Source organism: Strix aluco, chromosome 5 (genome assembly GCF_031877795.1).
Source record: "Strix aluco isolate bStrAlu1 chromosome 5, bStrAlu1.hap1, whole genome shotgun sequence".
Classification (NCBI taxonomy): Eukaryota; Metazoa; Chordata; class Aves; order Strigiformes; family Strigidae; genus Strix; species Strix aluco.
Genome location: NC_133935.1, coordinates 55,807,009 through 55,831,002, shown reverse-complemented (window position 1 = coordinate 55,831,002; position 23,994 = coordinate 55,807,009). Strand labels below are relative to the sequence as shown.

Sequence of the window (23,994 nt, the reverse complement as noted above, 5' to 3'; positions counted from 1 at the left end):
TGGGCTTTTTTCTCCACAGTTTTGTCAAGCAGCCCAGAAGAAAATGAGTGAATCTTGAGAAGGCACAGAAAAAACTCAGTAAGCGATCAGGAAGCTCCCTTGGTAAATAAATTGCAGAAGACCAGGATATTACACACAAGTACAAAATATCCTGATGTAAAGTAAAGACACGAAGCATAATAAGAGTCAGTTTGGTACAATTATGCCTTCTTCAATGACCTCAAACACAAATAAGTGTACAAACAGTGGAAACCAGGTCAAATTATTAGGGATAACAATATAAAAAGAAAACAACAGAAGTGCAACAACTAAATCAGAAAAGGTTAAAGTCACAAAACAAGAAGGATTATAAACAACAAGAAAGCTGTCTATGGAAATACCTCAGCCAGAAGGGAAGAAGAAAGGCTAATGAGTGGTGCTGAGAAAGATTAAATATCTAACACTTCTTTTTGTTTCAGTCTTCACTTAAAAGGTCACCCAGGGGGCACAACTAACACTAGTGTCAAAGAGCTTGCAGGTCTGGTTCAGCTGCCAAACTCACAGACAATTTATCCACACACAATTAAGGCTCAAAACTGTACCAGGGCAGCTGAACATGATCTTTCTGGTTTTAAACAAAAGAAAGAAAACCCTTTTCTCTCTCGCCATGTCAAGGGTTATTGGGAATGTGCTGGGGGTGTGATAATGGGTGTGTGCACAGCTCAGCCCGGGTTAGTGAACTGACTTTCCTGGTGCTCTAACAGATACAAGAGATCAGACTCTTTAGTTTTATCCTAGCATAAGCCAAGAACAACTCTACTTGTAAAGCAGAATGTAAAACTGCAAATAACCAGTACTAAGAACATGGTACAAAATGTTCTGTCTTCTCAATGACTCATCATTTTGCCATTTTGCCTTTGACTGAATCTTTGAGATCCTGGCCTTAACGGAAATCTTCATGCCAGCAAAACAGTAGTAACTCCGTCAGAGGTTGCAGCTATTCAAAAAAATAAAAGGGACCAGACCCTTCCTCTGTTCCTGGGAATAACTGAAATGGCACAGGCGAAGCCAGCTCCACTGTGTGCCACCCAGGGAAGCGCTGTGGGAACAGGCTCAAACCAAGCAGGAGGATGCTCTGTGGGTGTTCACAGGCTTGCTAATCAAATCCTCTTTAATTTTGTGTAAACATACAGTCAGTACAGCTGCAGCCAGATGGGCATGGACTTCAGTCCAAGACTTTTACAGCTTGAGATTGGATTTTAAATTCCAATTTCCTGGGAAATTAATACAGTGAATTCAGTTTCTCACATGTGCTTGTCTAACTGCTCGCTAATTCAGCACTGGTCCACCAAAAAAAGCATACACAACAGTACCAGTGGTACTGGTTAGGGCTGACATTAATACAGATGCATGCAAAACTATCAGAGCACATTGTCAGAGCTCCTAAAACAGTGAGCTGAAATTCCCTTGGGTATCATGGGAGGGAGCTTATGAAGTGTTGGAAAGAGGAGAGTAGTCAACAGTGGTTCAGTTTTTCTGCCTGAAGCACGGGAAGGACTCATTATTAGTGCACAGACAGGAACTTCTTAGCCTCACCAGGGAACTTCAGATGGCTCTTACTTGCTGGCAGCAGCTCAGGACCTTGAGGCTAGAAGAGCAACATCACAGTAGTGGTACTTACAGCTCATGGCTGGCCCAGGCAGGTCACGCTTTCAAAAAAATGAGCCAGAAGAGTGTTACAATTTTAGAGAGATTAAGAAACAGTAAGACCAAAAGTTACAGGTCCTTTATTAGCAGATGAATCCAGAGATAAAACATAAATGCATAGTCTACTCAGACATGTATCTAGATATTAGCTTTGAGCAATCAGTACTCCATCAATTTCCATGAGGAAAGCTCCAGAATCAGAGCTGCAGACCTTGTCATGCAATGCCATTTGTCCAACCACCCTGCACAAGAAGCTGATGTACAGTACATCTGGACTGATGTCCAGCACCCCTGGCATCATCCAGCTCTACGCTCTCTTCATCGTTTGGCAGAGCAGAAAGTGTGACTCCAAGGGCAGTTGCAGAACCTCCCTGAAAAGACAGCCTAAACCAAGCCAGTTTGCTTAACTGTTACTGTTTTGCTGTTAGGAATAAAAAAATTAAATTGCCTGTGAGAAGCTGAAGACACCCATTGCAATCATGCTGCCTTGTACTTAATTTTGTGGCTGGGGGAATTTCACTTCAGCCCTGCAGCTCACTTAGCATGGTTTCAGTGATCCTATGAGAAAGGCTGATTGGTTTCCTTACTCTTAAGAGCAGTAGAAATGTTTTAATTGTTTTCACTGAGCACTAAATCACGTCCTTGAGGGTAAGGGTAGTTTATTGCATTGACCACCCAGAAGAAACATAAGGCATTTCTGACTCCTACTTCCAGAGGAAAAAGCTGTACTTTGTCACTGTCTGTGTCATTCTATGGGCCTCTATAAATAAGAAATTAAGAGTTCCTCACATAACTTATTTTATATCAATCATTACCAAGTCAGGTAGCTCTAATAATAGCCAGAAGAGATCTACAGCCTACAGTTTGGTCCAGTTTACAAAGCATCTGCATAAAACCGCGGAATGAAAAGGTAGTCACAGTCTGGTCTGGAGGGAATCCTTCACAGGATGGAGCTGCGATCAGCATCCTAATTTGGATGGAGCTCGTTTTGTGTCATTACCGTTTCATTTAGACTTTGTGGGCTGCTGCTGTGTCAAGATACTATTTACATGATGGTTGGTTTTACCCAGAATTGGTGTCCAGCAGCTAAAATTCTATAAAGCAGTAAAAAGCTGTCTTTTGCCATGAAGAACAGGCAAGCTAGGTTGACAGCAGCACATGAGGAGAGGCTGAAACAAATGAGGAGCAGAGGGGATGGAGGCAGCCAGGCAGGCTTGCAGTCTCCATCACAGCCTCCCACCCTCTGAGCGAGCAGGTTGAGTCGCAGCAGAAATGTTCCCATCAGGGTGACCCAAGGGCTGGGACAGCGGGTCTGGGGGTCGTGCTGGAGCTGGGGAAACCACAGGTGTATAGTGAAGGGGTCAGGCAGGTAGAGACCACTGAGGATGCTGGCAGGGCAGGGACCACCTCCGAAAGTCCCAAGAGAAGCAGTCCACTGTGGAAGCAGCTTGGTCAGCAGTACCCTAAGTTGGTCAGAGGGGACAAGAGAATATGCAGTTAAATCCAGAGAGGAGATTAAAAAGAACAGCAGCCTAAAACACACAGTCAAGGGAAGCCTAACAGATTGATTTTATTTTAACAATTAAGCTGTCAGTGGTTTTAGCGAAGATAACTAGAAAAAAAAGAAAACCACCAAGCAGGCAGATTTCACCCTTAAACTGAGACCCCCAACATGTGAAGGAAGCAGAACATTTCAGCACCCTTCTGTCTCTCCCTCTTCATAGGGCACCTTCATGGGGTTTATTAAGTCCAAGAGGGAATACAGGAAAAGCGAGTCTCCTTCCCCAGGAAAATGCAGCATTATGACCTTTCACACCAGTCTGGGATGAAAATTTCTGGATGAAAATATTTCTTTCTTTTGTTCAGGTAACCAAATAAAAATATTATCATTCAGTTCACTCTGCAGCTATAAAGGGCTAGAAAATTCTTCTTTCTCATAACTGTTGAATTACCACTGGTTTAATTTTTTTAGTTTGTATCACTTCACTGGAGTGACCAGTTGAAACTGTACACCATTTTACCAAATGTTTTCAGAAAAAAATTGCTGTGAAAACCTTCTTCAGAAAACACTGCAATAGGTTGCCCAGAGAGGCTGTGGCTGCCCCCTCCCTGGCAGTGTTCCAGGCCAGGTTGGACGGGGCTTTGAGCAACCTGGTCTAGTGGAAGGTGTCCCTGCCCACGGTAGGAGGGTTGGAACTACATGATCTTTAAGGTCCCTTCCAACACAAATCATTCTATCATTCTATGATTCTTTAGCAAAATGAAGGCTTTAGGCATCAAAAACATGTGCACACTCCTTTTGTTTTACTCCAGACCACAGGAATTTGTTAATTTCATGAAATAACAGAAACAAATGTTATGTAAAATTAATGTGTTTTCTTAGAAAACTCAGTTTCAGACCAAATAACCTCTCTTAAAAAATATAGATGAAAAAGAAGTTCAAAGAACACATCTCATAGTAGTACTCTTAATATAACACATTTAGAAACCAAAACAAAAAGCCTGAGATAAACACACATCTGATGCTATTCAAGTTGTACTGTCGCACTCTCATTCCCCTGAGATTCTGCTGAGTCTAGATGACTGTAAGCAGTAATGGTCTCTTAAAATTAAGACCAAATGTGAAAGAAATGCAAAGCAGTTCATGAACTCTTCCTGTCCGTGGAACCAATTATATTATTGAAGACTGCCAAAACAGTCTGTATTTTAATTGCTCTTCAAGATTTCACTGTGTCCTGAAAAATAAAATTCTGTTGCCTTTACAATTCATGCCCAAGAGATATTTAAGAAGAAAACTGCATGAAAACAGTAATAGTTACTCAAGGTTTTATTGAGAAGAGTGCCACTTCATTTCCTTAATTTTGTGCAATTCCCAAAAGGCCATAACATCCAATTTTTTGTCTATTCCATGTTCAGTACAATTTACAAACATACCCCATTGATTTTTAGTCTGCAGAGTGCAGGGTGAAGATAAACAATAACTTTATATAGAAAATATTGATTTAAAAACATTGATTCAAAGCTCTAGGGTATCAAAAGATTAGTTACTTTTAAGGAAAGTACTAAAGGTGACTTTTGGCTACTTCATTACTGAAAAACGCAGAGCAAATAAACCCTGCTATTCAAAGCAGCAAGATACCAGTGCAGCTGTACAAAGCAAGTCAGTTTGACACAGAACAGACCAATAGAAAGAGAACCAAAGAGACATTGCCAGCAACTGTTTTAGTGATAAAATAGAAAATGCTACATCTTCCAGAGGAAGGAAAAAAAAAAAGTGTTTTGTTATAATCTTGAGCTGAATAAGGAACAGCACAGAATAAAACTTTGTGGTGATGTGAGATCCCACAAGGATGTTTTCAAGTGTATGATGGACCAAATAAATAGGATGATGGGGCTGCAATCAGGTGGGCATCACTGCCTCCTCCTGAAGTTGCTAGGAGCCAGGGACCCTCAGTACCGACAGCTGTGGTTTGCTGGGGTTTCACACGAACCCCCTAAACCCAGGGCTGGTGCTGGTACCCTGCCTCACACCAGCATGGCCATGTGGCCCACACCAGGCACTGCCAACAGAGCTGGACTGGCTGGGTGATGCCATGGGATTGTCCCACATGTCATGGGGAGAGGAGCAGGTGCACAAGGTGTGTTGGGTGTGCAGAGCTGCGCAGGGACGCATGGCCACATGGCAGGGGACTGCCAGCAGTCACCAATTCTGCTGGGGCAGGCACTGGGTGCCGGCACACAGCTCCATGCTCACTGGAGCCAGCCCTGAGGAAAACAAAACAACAGTGCTGAAGGAAAGACAATGTTTAATCCACCCCTAAACTACTTCCACAATCTCCTTATAAAACACAGGACTGGAATCAGTGAGGGAGGGCTACCGTAACTAGACCTGTGTTATCCTTTAACATAGGAATCTGCCTGCTCAGTTTTAATGAGTCTTGCTTTTGTCAACATTTTCCTTCTTTAGGCACATTCTGATGTATAGCTCCCGATTTCAGCTGCAAAAGGAATCTGTGACAAGAAGAAAAATGACCAGAAGAAAAGCAGCCTGTGGTAGGGTGGTAATCTCTTGTCAAAAAGTGCCCTTCTTTCAAGTTCAGCAATCTCACAAGTATTTCCGTCTCTTTCTGTAGAGTCCTTTAAATGATGGAAAAGGAAGATAGTTTATCCCTAAATGGATGTTCTTCATTGTTTATATTCACATTCACACTGTGCCAAGAGTACAGCCATACTTAAACTCAGAGGCCTTTAAACATCTCATTCTCCATGCACATGGCATAATTGTCTCCCACATGGTATAAACTGGTTGGAGAACCTGCCAACATTGGCGCAAACATAGACATAAACAACGCTGAAAACAAGATCAGAATGGGGAGTGGGCAGATGTTGAAGGTAATCATGCGAAGTGCACTATGCAGATTATACAGTTACTTTTAAGAAATCTTCCTCTCGCCCATGCAGGTTCATGTTAAGAACAGTGGTCCTGTTGTCATCAGAGCCCTCACCCATAAAACTGGCAAAGCAATATTGGCCCAACCTCCTGTCTAAAAAATTTCAGCTGAAAGACAGGGCCCAAACAGCACTCTCTCTAGCAGCGTTACAAATCTGGAAGTAATTTTATGTACAGAGCCTGTGCCAGGTTATAAACATGAACTACACAAGCAGGTTCCACCTTTACTGTATCACTGCAAGTCTTCATGGTGTGAATGATTCAGGATGGCCTTTGAGACAACCTGGTAAAATCAAAGCCCCTTCTGTGGCAGAAGCAATGATGACTCACTTTACAGGAGGGAGGAGTTCTAACCAAGGAACTTCTAATATTCAGTGCATGTAATGTCCTCTGCTGAGGAGGAATAGGGTTGGGGAAGAAACACAGAAGGACCATCTTTCAGGACAAATAGTACTCATACAACCATAGGTTGAAACCTTATCCCAGAAAAATCCAGCATATGAGAGATTACCCACAAGAGTCCCTTTAAGCTTTTTAACTCAAACCCTGAATTCGGATTTCACAGTGGTACAGGATTTCTAGATGCAAGAGCAGACACCTTTAAGCAAATGTACTACAGAAACACAGAAGAAAACCAAAACTCTTTCTAGAAGCAGGCATAAAGACAAAAATTACTGCCAAAACACCTTTTACTAAGTTAGTGGAAAAGTTCTAATTTTTTAGATTTTCCATATATCCTAAACCGACATGGTGAAGATTTTCCTGGGGACAACAGATCCCTGCCCACACACTAAGCCCAAAATTTAGATTGTGTTTCATCTACAGGTGCCAGTGTCTGTCTTGCTATTGACACAGATATTTCTCACTGTGAGTGAACAAATGCACTCTAATTACCTGGACCATCCTGTTATCTTTCCACAATATGAAGATGCTTGAGTTTCAGGGACAAGACCTTAGAGATTGCTATGAAAAGGTGTAAATTGTGGTCATTGCATACAAGAAAGGAGGTGGTAGAAGAAAGAGAATGTCATGGGCACACAGGGTAACTAAGATACTTAATTCCTCACCTTCTGTAAGGCCCTCAGGCTGAGGGACTGAGTGGAGGCTTGTGTCAGATAGCCTCATCCTGGAATCAGGAAAGTGTCTAAGCGGTCTCAAAGACAAGCACAGGCAAAAAGACCTTAACCTCACAGCTTACAGAGAAACTGGTATGGGGCTATCCCCATGTGGAAAATCATCTTTAGAATATTGTGTCATTACCCACTGATGACCTGATGGTGTAAAAACATAAGTTTGCCCAGAAGGTAATGACTGACAGGAGGGCTTGGATCCAGCCACGTGGCATCCAGAGATTCACCGTCTCAAAGAAAATACCTTAGTCACTGTTGAGTTGGATTTGCCATAAGGGAGAGCCTTCCACTCTGCTTGTATTTTGAGGACATTTATATGCAAACATTGATGTATGAGCAATCAATCATTCTGGGCTTTTAGGTGACTAAAGGGGGTAATTTTAAACAACTTGGTGGACCAGAAGAACACAACTAATAAGACAAACAGCACTGTTTTTCCTAATTTTTGGACAATCAGGAATTTTTCAGGATAAGGATGACTTCAAGTTATTAACTCCATTGTTGTCTTCTTGTTTTTCATTTAAAGTTCTTTCAAATACTTCCTCAATAAATCCCTTCTATGACCTTGACATCTCTTTCAACAAGCTGAAAAAGAGATGTTTATTTCCACAACTTCTGTGATACAAGCTTCTATTGAGCCCCGGATCACAAGACAGTAGGTGGGAAGTAGGGAATACTGTTTCCACAATGCTGAAAATGAATGCAGATCTTGGATATTTGGCAGAGTTGTTCAAGCTGCTGTCTGCCAGTACTTACAAGCACTCACGGAACACAAGTGAAAAGAAAGCAACTTTTGGAAACTTCCTAGTCGATTTTGTTGGGCTAGATGGATTCCTTCCCAGAAATGAAAGACAGAAGGGCCTTATACCAGTCTCTGAAGTTCAAACTTTTTTATTTTAATCATGCAATACCTACATAAAGGCATTCTTTTCTGATTAAAATTATATTGGCAAACAAACTGGCAGTCAGAATTAGAAATGCTGACTGAGGAACAGAAGTATTGGTAACCATAATTCACATATCAGCCAAAACTTTCAAATTGACAATACCCTACACATGCAATGTGCAGATGCTGTAACAGTCAGTTGGCTGAAGTTAATTTCCTTCAGAATCACAGAGTATCTCAAGTGGGAAGGGACCCATAAGGATCATTGAGTCCAACCCCCTGCTCCTCGGACTATCTAAAACTAAATCATATGACTAAGACCATCACCCAGACGCTCCTTGAACTCTGACAGGGTTGGTGCTGTGACCACTTCCCTGGGGAGCCTGTTCCAGTGAGCAACCACCCTCTCAGTGAAGAACCTTTTCCTAATGTCCAGCTGGAACTTCTCTGATCATTGTTAGATCACCTTAGAGGTTACTAACAAGAATAACACAGAGCGGATTTTTAAGATATATTAGCTAGGGAAAAAAAAAAAATTAGAATTACATTTGTATTTGCATCAGAAACCCTATTACAGGATGTTTTCTTGCTCAGTCAGGAAACAGAACATGTATCACTTACTATCTAGTGATTTCTCTTAGACTAACTACAGACCAACATTTAGTGATTAAATTATTCAAGCAATAATTTCAAAGAAATATATTTCAGAAAAACCAACATTCTCTCCTGGACATATCTGCAAGTAGTGGGAATAGCAAGGAATAAATCTTAAATGGATCCAGCTTTGGCTGGGATTCACCTTAGCTCACATTAGGAGTCCGCATTGTAGCGCTTGTTTCTGAGCTAAACTTCCTAGTCTCTATCAGTAGGGAAAAAACAACTACTTTTAGAGTACAATTTATTTGATTTATGTTATATGTCTACCTCAGGATGAGACGAATCATGTTGGAGAATTCTGGAAATCCCTATTTTCTACCTTCATCGAAATGGTGGTCTACCATCATTAGTTCAGAGAAGTTTGATGCTATGAATCCAGCATATGTCTTCAGTAAAGGAACTATAACATTTTCTCATGCATGGACTCCTTCGTTATGTAGCACCAAAGAATATTTGAAAAGCAGTACCTGGCATATTGTAGAAATAACAGCCAAAAAAAACTTCCTTCCATTAAAAAGTTATGAGTGTCAATAATACTGAAGTAAGAAAAAAGAATTGAGTGGTAGCTAAATTTTACATGGAAAGAACAGAAATAACTACGGGCTACTTCAGAACAGGTTATCCAATATAATTATACATAAGACCATTACAAATAATTATGTATTTCTGTATCAATACAAGGTTGCAACTTAAAAGATTGCTGCATAAAAAGTGATCTTCTACAGGCCAGTTCAAGGACACTGCAGACAAAAGCTAGGGCACTCTGATGGAAATAACTCTGTACCATTATTAGGGTGGGTTTTGTTTTTCACTGCAGCAGAAACATTTGCATGGGAAGAACAACTCCATTTCTTCAAAGTTCATCATCTGTTTATTTCCTAGTAATTTGCTGAGATATCATAATTAGACTGTTAACTTTAACGAGAAAATAAACTGCAGAACAGAAACTGTTCTGAAGCAGGTACTAGCCTGGTCAGCAAGGTTGTTGCAGTCTGAAGGGAATGGGCATCATGTACGCTCTCTGAAGGGTTTGGTTTTCAACAATTTTAACAAGAGACAACAGGCAGAAACCGAAACACAGGAGGTTCACTCTGAACATCAGAAAACACTTTTTTTACTGTGAGTGTGACCAGGCACTGGCACAGGTTGCCCAGGGAGGTTGTGGAGTCTCCACCCTTGGAGATATCCAAACCAACTGGACACAGTCCTGAGCAACCAGCTCTAAGTGGCCCTGTCTGAGCAAGGGCTTTGGACCAGATGACCTCCAGAGGTCCCTTCCAACCTCAACCCTTCTGTGATTCTGTGATTTTTTTAAGTTCTAGGAGCTACTTTACCTGCTACTATTCCTAACCTGCATTTGGTCTCTGCTGCTTAGGCTCTAAGATATATTTCTTATTCAGTTTACCATCTGTTTTACATCCATGAAAAGTGGGTACAGCATTTGCCGACATCAGTCATTGAAGTCTCAGAAGTTAGTTTTTCTCTGTCATGCCTATGCTCAATCAGGATATTAAAACATTAGAAGGTGGACAAGGGAGTGTTCTTCCTTGTGTCTTTGTACTGATCATCCTACACGTGTACAGGCAACTTTTTGCACAAAACGAAGATTATAGGGGTAGGGGGCATTCATTTTTTGTTTGATTTAATACCATATCACATGTAGCATGACCCCAAAGGGAATAAAGGACTGGGGTATCTCATCTTTTTGACAAGATGTCAGACTCCAACACATCTCCAAGACACTAGCTCTAAGATTATATTATGGCATTTATGCTTACCAATACAAGCTGACTTGAAAAGCAACAATTCTTCTTCCTCCCTCCCCAGCCCCTTTCACATCTTCCTTCCTCCTGTGCACTGACTATAACAGACTTGTAATCTGTTGATTCTCCTGGAGGAAATCTCCTGTATTGAGTTGGGTAGCCCTGCTTCATACTCTGTGTGTGAACACATGAGGTCAAAGGCTGGAAGCAAAGGCATTATCTTCTGGAACAGTTCATGAAAGGTTCACCAAACCTGGAGGTGAAAAGACACAGAAAGTAACTGCAGATAAGTCAGCTTTGTCCAGTACTCCATCTGGCAGACAAGCATCTTACAGAGTGACATAAAGATGATGTTAAATGAAGTTTCAGCAAGACAAAAATAACAAAAGATAAAAATTAGAAATTACTAAATCTTGTAGGAATTACCATAATCTTCACATTGCAAAATTGAGAAGTATCACATCTGGGAAAAAAAATAAAATCTCTGCAGCTGACAGAATGAAGGACTAAGAATACAATGCTGTAATTTTGGGAATAAATTAAGAATGAAAGAAATAAAAACGGTTTCATTACTAATGGTAATATTGTTCATAATGCAAAAGTATTCAATTAAGTCTTCTGCATTCAGAAATAAAATGCAATTGTGTCACATGAAGATGTTGAAATACTTTCTTGTCCATTACCAAACCAGAAGAATGTTAAACATTGACCAGATATAAATATTTCAGAAATCAGCAGATCTAGACAATTTACAGTAGGAAACCATGAAATAATTTCCTGAAAATTAGCATTCCCAGAAAATTCTGAAAGATAACCTAAACAATTTTAGTTTTATTCAAAATATGAAGTTACTTGTAGTCAGACTAGTATGAGACTATTCTCACATAAAAATTATTATAGAAGTTGTAACACAATTAACTGGAAGAGAATTAAAAGAAAATACTACAATCAGAAGTAATCAATGTGGTTTCCAGGAAAATAAAGCTTGTCAAACAGATCTGGTATTTATTCCTGAATGTTTTTTTGTTCCATGAAGTTGAAATTATGCTATGCAGAGAAAAAACAGAAACATCAAAATCTTGCAAGATTAACTGGCCACTCTCAACAAATAAGCTTTGATAGAAAAGTGTTATCAAAGAGCTGTTTCCAGTGATGTTATAAAGGACGTAACATCATTAAAAGCTTTCATCAGTAATCTGGAAGTAATATAAAATCGTGGCTGATGAAGTTTGCAGACAACAATACCTGGCAAGAAGATAAACAGTGATAATGACATCAGTTTTCCAGAGGAATCTGCATTACTGCAGTGAAATGGCACGAGGCTGAGCTCCTTTAAAAAAGACAAATGCCCCCACATCGAAGAATGAGGATCTTATCCCAGGAATTGAAAGTAAGCTAACACGAGCATTCAATGTATTAATTCAGGAATTACTATGAAAATTTTACCTATGTATTAAAATTACCAAGTCCTTAACTATACTGAAATCCTGTATACCGTCCTGGTGCCCAGATTTTATGGAGGACTCTGGAAAATCGATGAAGGTTGAAAAATAGAGCCACAAAACTTAAATGACATATTTGTTCTAGTGAGAGAGAGTTCATGAGCTCAATTTGTTTGACTTATCCAAAAGGAAACTGAGAAGTGATTTGATTACAACATTTAAGTACCTCTGTGAGGAGAAACTGCAGGATATTAAGGAGCTCTGCCCTAGTGAAGAGAGGCATAAAAAGAAGCAGTGGCTGGAAACTAATGCCAGAAAAATTCAAATGAGACATGAGGCACACACTCATCACTGTGATAACGATGAGCCATTGCAACAAACTGGCAAAGGGAAGTATTTTCCCTCTTCATGCTTTCAAAGCAGGACTGGACAATTCTCTGAGGGGTATGATTAAGCTGGTCACAAGTTATGCTTTAGTCAAATTATTGGGTTCAGTACAGAGGTAACAGGGAGAAATATAATGGCTTGTGATATATGACAGATGAGACTAGATGAACTAACACACACCCCAAGGCTAAACTCTATTAATCAATTTATCAATGTTTTATGCTGCCATCCACTGCTACAGTATCTGAGCACTTTCATATTAAATCAATAGCAATAGCGAAATCCCTTATGGACTTCAAGGAGCTTCTGGAACTTTTGCTTTTAGGAGTAAAACTAATTAGGGGAGGATTTTTGAGGTTTTCTAGAGGCGGTCAGAAGATCTGTATTTATTCTTCTTGGTATAGACTGTATATTACTATATTTCCTTTGTGCTTATTTTGAAGCAGTGAGCTAGTGATTTCAGTCAGGCACAGTACTACTAAATGGTTCTGCTTAAGAAACAGTTACCTTTCTCTCCCCTAATGCTTGCAAACATGCCAGTGAGTATCACGACACAACTGTCTCAGAGCTTCGCTTTCCAATGTTATTTAGGGTAAAGGACACTTGCTTTGCTGATACCAAGAAAAAATGTTTGCATCCCCAGAGAGTCGTAATTTAGATAAAAATGAAGAGTGGCAGTAGGCCCAACGCACCATATAATCTCTTCCTTAAAAATTACATCTTTTCAGAGACAAGATACCACTCTAAGAGGATAACGTGTCTGTTCTACAACAATTCTCACTCCAAAGCAATTGAATTTTTATACCTAACAGTTATTATAGACTTACAGTATAGGATGCAGTGTCCTCAAAATACATGTATTTTGCAAAAAAGCATTAATTCAACCTTAGACTCTATAAATGATAAAAATACAAAAGTACTTTTTGTACAGAAGTTCCTCCCAATGTAATATTTGACAAATGTAAATTAACAAAGCAACTTCCAATTAATTTAGAGATTGCTTGAGATCTAACACACCAAAAATAGAGCAAATTTTCTAGATGTTTCATTTTTCTTACAATGGCAAACTGTTAACACTTTATTCTTCAAGCTAAATCAATTTTCATTAATTACACCCTATCCTTCTGGCCAAAGAAAGATCAAGGTAGGCAAACAGGATTACTGCAAAAATAAGATATTGATCTAGTTTTTAAGCAATATTCTATCATTACATATTTTTGCTCAGGTTTTTATTCATTGTTTTCATGGATCAGTGAAGAAGGTACTTCTCAAAACCCTGTGTGTTTCAATGGGCTATTTGCAGCTGTTAATTTTTCAGCTAGAAAAATTTTACATACTGTGCACTCTCTATTGCATTCTGTAATCCCTCTAAAACTTTGGGCTTTTTGAAGTTGTAAATCTTCTCTTATCGTACATGCACAAAACCAGCCAACTGAAGACTGCTTTTTCCTCAGAGACTGTCCAGCACCTACAGAAGCAGGGCAGAGACCAAGCCCCTCACTGAACACCAGATGCCCTGGCACTTGTCATATACTCATGCTGTTCTCTGAAGCCCTGCTGAGCCTGTCTGCCTCAGGTAAGCAGAATGGCTCAGATCACCTCTGTTTAATTGTAACTGCTTCATCAGCCAAGCTTTTTTCCTGAAAGCACACCTCCAGCAAAAAGCCTTTATCTCTACAGAAAAAATAAAGATTAAAATTTTGTAATAGTCCAGACAGAGCCGAAAGGAAAACTAAGTTTATTCCCTGAGCTACAGCCAAGAAACACATGGCACTGCTTAGGACTTACTTTGGGTCGAGAACATGCTTATGGGCCCAGACTTATGCTCATCCATTAGCACTGTGGAGAAAGCAGCATGCGCACTTGTGAGAGACTGAAATGCCAAATGATTGTCTTAAAGCTTGCTTGTGTGTGTGCTTGAGTCACAGGGTGGTGTAAGTAATGCCTCGAACATTCATCAAGGACCAGCTGTGGCCTTTGGATTAGTCTAAGGAATGTCACCCAAGGAAGCGGGAGTGTATTGAAGGATGCAGCCCCCACTCCCTCGCAGTTGTATTGATAAACTCCTTAGATAAGCCTCAAAGAGGGGGAAACGTGGACTGAGTGAAGCCAAATGTTTCCCCTCAAACACAAGTACCACTAATCACTGGCTCCATTGTCTAAGCCCAATACTTTGTGGCTCTACTGTGTACGCCAGATGCCATGCTTGCCTTGCTACTGACTTCACCATTGAAGAGGTGACAAGAACTGATAAGAATCTGCCCTAGAAGCAGGATGATTGCTCAAGAAGCATGAAGTCAGCAAAAACCTGTGGGAACAGAGGAATAACAAAGGTGGGCAGGGTGGGTATGACCACTGACTCAGCTGGACAAGGGGTGGTGCACCCCATTTTCCCCTCAATGCATGTGCAGAACCCATGCTCCACCTTTTTCCTCGTCTCTCATGGAAATGAGTTTGTGGAACACCTGCCCCTCCTCATCTAGTATGCTAATCAGCTGATAAGATGAACTTAAAAGATGACAGAAAACTTTGCTGTGTGTGCACCTACTGCCGAAGACTGAGGACCAATGGGACGCTGATACAAGGAAATGATCACCTACTTTGCAACTTACTTATAGCAACTTATAATGATTTCTGAATATTGCTTAATAATCCTGCTTGCCCTGACTGTTCTGTGGAAGCTTACCAAGGACTACTGTGTTCATCAAAACAAAGCAGTTTTCTGTGGAAACTTACCAAGAATTACTATGTTCAACAAAATTATGTTTCTTGTCCTTGGAAAGCAGATGTGCTCTAACTAGTTTAGTCTTTGTAGTGAATAGATAGCCATATATGGACAGTAGAAATTGATACACTGATACTTTTAGATAAGATAGAATGAATAAACCGGCTGAAACCACTCTTGTTGTTCAAGAAATTGGCTAAGAGAATCTGCACATGCTCCGAGGAAAAGTACAAGGTGAGGAAGACTACAAGCCTTCCTCCAAAAGACCCCCGAGGATGCCCACCAGGAGGCAATGCGCAGGTGCAAAGATAACATAAACTGCTGACACCAGCCTTTTGAACCAACCCAGCCTTACTTATGCATATGTATGTTTGTATTACGTAATCCAATGAATATGTATATCCACACTCTATAAGTTTTTGGTAAAATGTGCTGGGGGTGTGCAAGCTTTGTGGAGAAATCCCCTTGCACCCTGGCACCAGAGTAGACATACCTGCTTTATAACTCTGAGTTGTAGAGTCTGTTTCCGCAAATCAACGCCACTGGATCCATGGTGGTGACTATTCTTGCAACTCTATTCTGGATGCTTGCTTGATTTCTGCCTTTTCCTTCCATTCTGTCCTATCGCTACCACTCTTCACTTTTAATAATAAAAACTGTTTTGGGTATACGGCATTTGACCTCTTTTGTGTCTTAATCTCGCTCTTGGGATCATACAGAAACCTCCCCCGACATTGGATCGAGAAGCCACTCCAGGGTACCCTTTTGGCTTGAAATGGTACAGTTAGCTTATCACAGCAAACAGCCCAGTTCTGAAAGCATGTACCCGGTGGCAGAAGCAATACTGGCTAATGGGTGTACCAGCCACCAAGATCCAGAAAGAGCATCATGAGAAGAACAGATAGAGTGATACCAACTCCTGGAAAAGACAAGCATCAAGGAGACTGGAGGGGTAGTAGGAAAAGGAGGCAAGCAAGGAACAGCAAGCAGGAAAGACGAGTGCCCATGACAGGTAGTAAAGCCCCAATACATCAAGTTTACTGACTAGACAAGTGAAAAATATCAACTCAAAAGACAAATATAGTATATAACACACCCTGGGTAGCAAAAGTGGATTTTATTTCTTGAGTTTAGAGCTACAATCCTGGTTCACTTTGGATAACACAATGGTATAAAAAACGTAAAACAAAACAATAAAATAAAACATTGTAAAATATTTTTAAATGAAAAATAAAAAGAGTACTAGTGACTAGTCAGAAACTGCATGATATCATACTTCTCAAATTTCACAATATTCAACAGGCAAGCGGAGTGTCTCCTAGGCACCAGCTGCTCAGTGAGACACAGTAGGTTACCATTATAAGGCTAAAACATCAGCTTTAATTAAATTTAATTTCCTAGTCTTAAATCAGGACTTAAAACTGATTATATTGCTTTACTTTTCTAGGAAGCCTAAAAAAACCCCATGCCCCCATGCCCTAAATACTCATTAATTCAACCACAAAGATTTGCAGTTTAGGATAACTTCTAGAACTACTTTTGTATTTCAAAGTAATTCATATGAATATTACAGACTGATTTAATGTGAATTGTTCTAGTAAAATGTGTACACAAATGACTGGCAGCACATTAAGATTCATAAGACATAGACATAAAAGAAAAAATGAACCTGTTGTACCCAGATTATAACTCTGAGAATGAGAATATGATATTAAATGACCCAAAGGAAGAATAGGCAATTGACCTCCCAGAATATGAAGGTAGTAGAAAATAAATTAGGCTATTCTAATAAATTGTTGGTTTAATAATTTAATACAAACTAGATAAAATAGAAAGGCCTTTTAGGAATACACAAAAAGCATTTTTAGAAATCAGTGTTCGATGCTAGAAGTGAGGAAATTAAAGACAGCGCAATCTAGCAGCAGTACTCCAAGCAGCGAGGAAGTCACAGGTAAGTTCCACATTTGCACTCCATGACCTTACAGAAGTCTGAAGCACAGAAACAATTCACTAGCAAACAAACTTCACACTCCCTTTCCTTCCCTAGCAAAATTCTGTTTGGTTTCAAGGGGACATTTATTAAAGCAAACTCCCAAATTTTTGCTTTGCTCTAAAACAACAAACAAATCAATAAACTATCTGTAGAAAACAGCACCGAGGGAAGAAGGGGAATATGAGAATATCAGTTCAACAGGTACCTTGAAAAGCAGTCACAAGTCTTAAAAGTCTAGACTTAAGGTTGATTATATTTTTACAGGTTTCTAACAGACTTACTTTGGGAACATAATATACCTGTATCTTACAAGTTTGGCACTCGTAAAACAGCAATAAACTATATCAAACCTGATGAGTCCTGCTCTTGCAGATCTGTTTTGATAAACAGCAAGGAAACTGTCTTGATTTTTAATTTATGAGTAAGGCCCATGACCAGCGAAAGAGTGTTCCTAAATGAAGGCATTAATGTGGGAGGAGAAGCTATCAAGTTTATTCTCCTCTGACTTTGACCCACATGCAGAAAGTTGGGTGTTGGTTGGTTGTTTTTTAAGTGTCATGCAGAATTCTAAAGAAACAGGGCAGGAACTAACAAAGAGATATGAATAACTGTATCTTTTCCCCTCCCCTTACAGCATGACCATTAGAAAAACCACTAAAAACACTATCACTAAATAGCAGCAAGGGGACAGTTACTACTGGTTTCAAAGAGTTAAGATAGGGGAATACAGAGGACCTACAGCAATGACTTACAGCTAAAGAGCTGCTGTTCCTTTCCTTGGAGTTGAAAGGAAATAAAGAATCAGTCCTTTAAGAGATACCTGGCTGTCCCTCCACATAAGGGGCTGATATAAGAAAAGTCAAATGATTTGACTGAACCAAGGATGCTAATCCTTACATCTACCAAATCAGAAATTAGGCTCAAGGATAGAACACTATTTCAAAATTGTTAATGATTTTTCAGAGATCTGTAGTTCTCTAAGCTGTTTTTAAAAATTCTGCCTTCCTTGTTATCTCAGCATTTTATCCCTACGGGTCCAGCTGGAAACTAAAACAGAAATGAAATCAAAGATGGACATCTAAAAATGGAAACAGACTAGATCCCTGGTTTGTGCAACTAAGCTGGCACCCAGATATGGGATGAGTGTTTAAAATCCAAATTTAAAAGAAGTGACATTCACTGCTTTGATTAAAGGAACATGCAATCATATAGATCAAGTAGGCAGACAGCAACCAAGCATCTATCATAAGAGAGGCCAGGGACAATATTAATTGCTTCAGGGAAGAAACTACCACTTGATCACTCAAGAAACACGACGACTTTACTGAATGCTCAAAAATTCCTCCTACCTGAACATCCTCAAATAGTAATCTGAAGAAAAAAAAAAAATCCAACTACAGCAGGACTACTCTTTGCAGAGACCTGTAATAGTATCTCTTGTAATTTTTATAAGCATTCAAATGAAGGAAGAGCTTAGTGATTATCTTTTAAAAGCAGTGCAGGGAAAAGATGGAGGGGAGAAGAAAGAAGACTTGTAGAAACTTGCTAGCAAATACACAGGAAGATGCACATTCGTAAGTTTAAATGAGGACTCCCTAAAAAACTGAATGAGGCTGTGCATAAAGCAACAGCAAAACTGAAGAGACACAACTGAACTTCTTCAATGCAAGAATTTCTGATTACTTAATATTTCTTCAAAAAACTTAAAATTTTAATAGGCCCACAGAAGCTTAAAAATTTTTTTAAATTTTATGACAACTTTAGAGGACAAACTGTTCTTATATAGATCCAGTAAGTGGTTACAAGAGAGAGATTTTGAGAAGTACTATAAAATGAGATTTTGTCCTCACTTCCTGAAGTGGAAAACTCACTATTACCTCTGCAAACATATTCTGTTTTTAAACCTCAGTAATAGTTTCTAGTAGTCTACTAGGACTACAATGCAACTATAAGGCAACCTGCATTTCTATAGGAAATTATCCTGCAATATTTAAGATTTGGCAGTTAAATACAGAAAGCAAGTTGTAAGTGTTTCTCTGTAGAGCTAAACTTGGATCCAACAAGTTTTTTTGTAAGGGAACCTGAAGTGCATACACTTGCATTTCATTTTTTTAAACTTGGAGTCATGCTTTAACTGCTTGGGCAACTTGAGTAGATAACAAAGTGCAAAACTTTGTAGGAATTTACATTATTCTTCTCAAATATACAGAGGAATTCAGCTGGACAGAACTGAAGTGCCAAAAAAGAAACAGAAAAATACTTAAGGTCCCTTTTCAACAATACAAGTTATGACATCACTGCTGAGTGTTTCTGTGCACAGAGGTGCTCAGACTGACAGTAACAGCCACCTAAGACACATCTAAGACTTGTTCCAAGATCCACGGTGATGAGAAGTACCTTCCCATTACTTCATACTTCTACTGTCAATGCTACAAAAGAATTCACTTCCTGCTAATAAAGTAAAAGCCATACCCTCACATTATGGTTCTCTGCAACTTATTTTAATACACAAAATTACTGGAGCTATTCCAAATGCCATCCATTCACAAAGCAGTGAAATGGGCAAGGAAGCTATGATAACTGGTAATCACATTAGATACCACAAGAGAGAATGTAAAAATAGCAACTATTCAAAATGGCAAATTTGTTAAAAAAATAATGAAGATGCAAATAGCCTACACACTCATTTAAATTATGCAGGAATATTCCACTTAACCAGGTCAAAATAAAAAATTATATAGTCAGCAAATGGGTATTGTTAAACCTGCTTGATAGTTGAAGATCTTTTAACTTGAAACAAACTAGACAATGAAAAAGAACTCAAAACTTCTACGAAATGGAAATTCTAGATATGTCCATGTGTTTGGAGACAGCTTTATAAATCAGGTAGGAGAAACCAGAAGTCTAATGTTTTTCTACAGATAAGCTAAAAGGGTAGAAGACTGATTTTACCCCTCAGTTTCACCCCATTTAATCCACTACAAATACCATCACACCCATAAATGTGAGTAAATAAGCAGCGGTGCTTCGTTTCTGTTTTCACACAAGAGCGCCCAATAATACAACATATAGACAATTCATGACACCTTCAGCTTTGCCTCTTACATGCTTTGCTTTTAAACACTCCAAGCAGACCCACACCCTTCACTCTTCCCACCACTATTTTGCAGTTATTTCCTTTTCCATGCTGTCTAGATGGGAAGTATAATTTGGGGGAAGGAAAAGAAAGACGACTGTCCTCTCAGTCATTCTGTTGTGGAAAGTGCAGACAGAAGGTGGAAAGCCTGTATGGTTGAAGTACGTCTAATAAGGACAGAAACCTAGTACAAAGTAACAAAAATGTTGACAGTTCAGTTTTCCAAACAACATTTTGCCAGACCAAATTTAGGTCAAAACCAGCAAAAGGCAACTTCATATTGCTTTAAAATCTGTTTAAGATCAGAATAAGGAAAACTATTTTTTTCTTCTAAACTTCTTAACCTTTCTAAGTTTAAATGAAAAGCTTACCAAAACCAATTCAACTGCCATTACAGGTCACCTTCAGTCTAAATTTTGGCAAAATTACAAATCACTGGAAAGACATTTTCGTAAGGCTTATACAGCCTTATTAACAGGCAAAGGTACAAGTAACATAAATAAGGATGTTTCAGTCTCATTAAAGTTGGCCTTTCATTCTACCTACAAAGACAGATAGAATTTCATACCAACGAGACAACACATCTTCATCTCACCATGAGACTGATGCCTTTAAAAAGAGACAGAATAATAGTACCATGATATAGAGACAAACCAAGCATGAAGACAGATTTATCTTAATTTAACCTGAATGAACATTTCCCAATGTTTATATTTTTCTACAAAACTTTATATTTCCATTATCATTACATAATTTTATAATAAATAAATCAGTAAAAATAAATCAGTAATAATTTGTCAGGTCCTGCTTTGTTGGTTACTTACTATGTCTGCAGAAAAAGCAGTGTTTCTAAAACTGGACAGCAATAAAGATTCACAGGTTAAATGTAGGTTTCTATATTTATGTGCCTATAACCTTACAAATCAGGTATTAAAATGTTTGGGAGTATACTGGGTTTCTATCCCACTACTTGATTTTCCAGACTTCTTACTTTCTACAGATGTTTTCTTTGCAAGTCAGATTTGGTTTTGAAGGTAGGTCATCTTTCTAAATTTAAGACATAGGGATTACAGAACTAAAAACTTATTTGAAACAGACAAATACTCTGGAGAGTTACTTAACAGAAGCTACTAAGCACTTGCTGTTTTTTAAGATCTCTAGAGTGTTTATGAGTGTTACTTGGAAATGGATAATTGAGGTGAGCAGTTTAAGTAAATATTAATAAAAATTAAACAAAAACTATGGCATAAGTCAATATATTCTGCTACTTGTAATATGCTAAGTAAAGAACTCTTGAAATAAGCACAAAGTAACAATTTTTATCCTACCATAAGCTTCAATATTAACCCCTTTTGTTCTAATTCCCCACAAAAAATGAAATTTAAGTGGAAAGGTTGATGCTAATGTTAACACTCCACTTTTTTTCTAAAATGTTTCACTGGGTTTTAAGCAGTATCTTCACGTGCATACAACACACAAATTCAAAACTGAAAGTTTCTGCAAAGACAAAACACAAGAAACAGGCCGAAAGAATACAAACACACAGTACAGGTAAAAAAAAAGCTGAAGACAAATTGATATAAAAATCAGTATTTATGTAAAAAAATAATGCATTGTATATTGTAAAATTAGTCAATAACAGTATTCACCTTCACACACAGATGTCTAGATTTTCAGACTTCAAAAGGTTACATAGCAAAGAAAGGAGACTGTAACTACATGTGAGGCAGACCGCTTCCTACTTTCCATCCCAGAAATTTACACCCTGAGCCAGCAGGGAGATTAGAAGCAGAATATAAACTCTGATTACAGTGGAGTGTGTTTTTGTACTGCTAAAGCATTCATCCAGCTCACACAGATCTGGGAGTCAGAGCCAGCCTGCCTTTAACAAAGAAACAGCCACAAAAATTAAGCTTCTAAAACGGGGTTGGGATGAAGGTGCAAGTCAGTGAGTGGATCCTCCATGTTCAATACAGGAACTTTTATGGAATCCAAAAACTCACTTTATGAAGACTTCATCTCAGTTAGACATGTTATCCAAGATCAAATATACTTTACAAATACATTTCATACCATGCAAGTTTAAATAATATTTTCCTGTAACACTAGAACTCAGTCTTTTTCTTCATGTTTTTCTTGAAAAAAAGTTTGTATTATATAAACAGAACTTTTTTTCACTAAGGTAACTAAAGAAAGCCTAATCCTTACCTGTTATAAATCATTATCACCCTACAGACAGTAATGCATTCATGTAGTTGAGGGTCTGCCCCAAAACTATTTTAAAGCCATGTTATTAAAAAAATATGGTAACAGGATATATTCTCTAAGAAACCCATCTAATATACAGTCTGATGAAGAATCAGTACTCTTATTACAGGTCGTCACTTTTAGGTACTAAACACTCTATAATAATCATCAGGTAATAACTCTTATTAAGGAAATACAACAGCAACAGCTTTCCACCGTGTTTGGTTTTTTTTCCTCTACTTCCAAAATGCCATATAAAGCTGCAAAACCATGCAATTTTATAAAGTATCATAAGATGGACATCTTCAAGCTGAATTTTTGCTAAAAAAAACCCTCTGTGTTTTGGCCATGATGGCTCAATGATGTTGAAACAAATGCTGTATGTATATTAAAAAGTCTCCGTATCTACTGACAGAGAAAACTAGTATCACATACTAGTTATTCATTTCTCAGAAAATTGCATTTATAATGTGCAGTGCCAAATAAGATTGTCAGAACAGTACTTCAACATGTAAGAGATGAACATATAAAGGCACATACAGATTGTCAATAATTATATCACATTTCTTTGAAAACAGAATATTTTCTGCACGTGTAAACAACTTTGTTTACATAAAGGTTCACACCTTTAAAGTGAGGTTAGTGCTGCTGACTCAGTTATTGCTACATTCACAGTTTAAGAGAATTTTAGACAATATATGAGGTACACTCCCAAATAGAGCCATCTTCATTTCTTACTTGTTCATTTGATCATGAAATAACTATGAGATAATTATGCAGACTAAAACTACTGGCCATAGAAGCCAGTAACACCCAAATCATTGGATCCAAGATAAACATCATCAGTGATTAAACTTCAAAAGAGCAAAAAGTCACCTTTGCAGAAAAAAGTTCCTGTTCTTCATTACACGAATATTTTCTTCATTTCTATGTATGCTAGTAAACTTTGAGCACATTAAGAGCCGATCCAAGCCATATTAGAATTTTTGCACCTTTTGACCAGCATGTTAATTAAGTCTCTTGATTCAACAGCTTGGAGTAAAAATCACCTTCCCTTTGATCTTCTGGCATACAAGTGTCTTATACTTTTTGTTAGCTGCTTTATGAACATTTTGTATACTCTTCCACAGTACGTATGCATGGTTTTCTGTAATTCCAGTTCTAGGGGCTGCAACAGGGAATGAACCAGATCATCTCCAAATGAATACTGTCAAGAGGTTAAGAAAAGAAGACTTAAGGTCAATACGGAAGAGTGCCATTATTCAGAGTTATTAAAGAGTTATAAAAATGCCTTTGAACATCGTATTTGCTATCTAAAGATTTATTAAATGTTTTCAAGAAGTCCTGAATGCAGTATCTGAAAAACATCTCTAATATTTTCAATAAGCCTAACAAGCAAGACTTTTTTTTTTTTTCTTAAAACGTAGGCAAATTAATATATCCAGACAGGCAAGGAGAAAATTTAAAGTTACCTTATTAAATTAAAAATTTA

At 38.4% G+C, this 23,994-nt stretch overlaps 1 protein-coding gene across 7 annotated transcripts in view; it reads right to left on the bottom strand.

Annotated features, from left to right (window-relative positions):
- Positions 1-1,533: 1,533 nt before the first annotated feature.
- The window catches only part of GXYLT1 (glucoside xylosyltransferase 1), a 54,541-nt gene continuing 32,080 nt past the window's right edge, over positions 1,534-23,994 (bottom strand). For 6 of the 7 annotated variants that reach the window (XM_074827435.1, XM_074827437.1, XM_074827438.1 and 3 more), the window contains one exon: positions 21,830-23,709. In XM_074827435.1, coding sequence (XP_074683536.1) covers positions 23,548-23,709 — 162 coding nt within the window. In that variant the 3' untranslated portion in view covers positions 21,830-23,547. Of the gene's footprint in view, positions 3,150-21,829; positions 23,710-23,994 lie in introns of those variants that run through there. The other variant, XM_074827436.1, reaches the window with a different exon arrangement.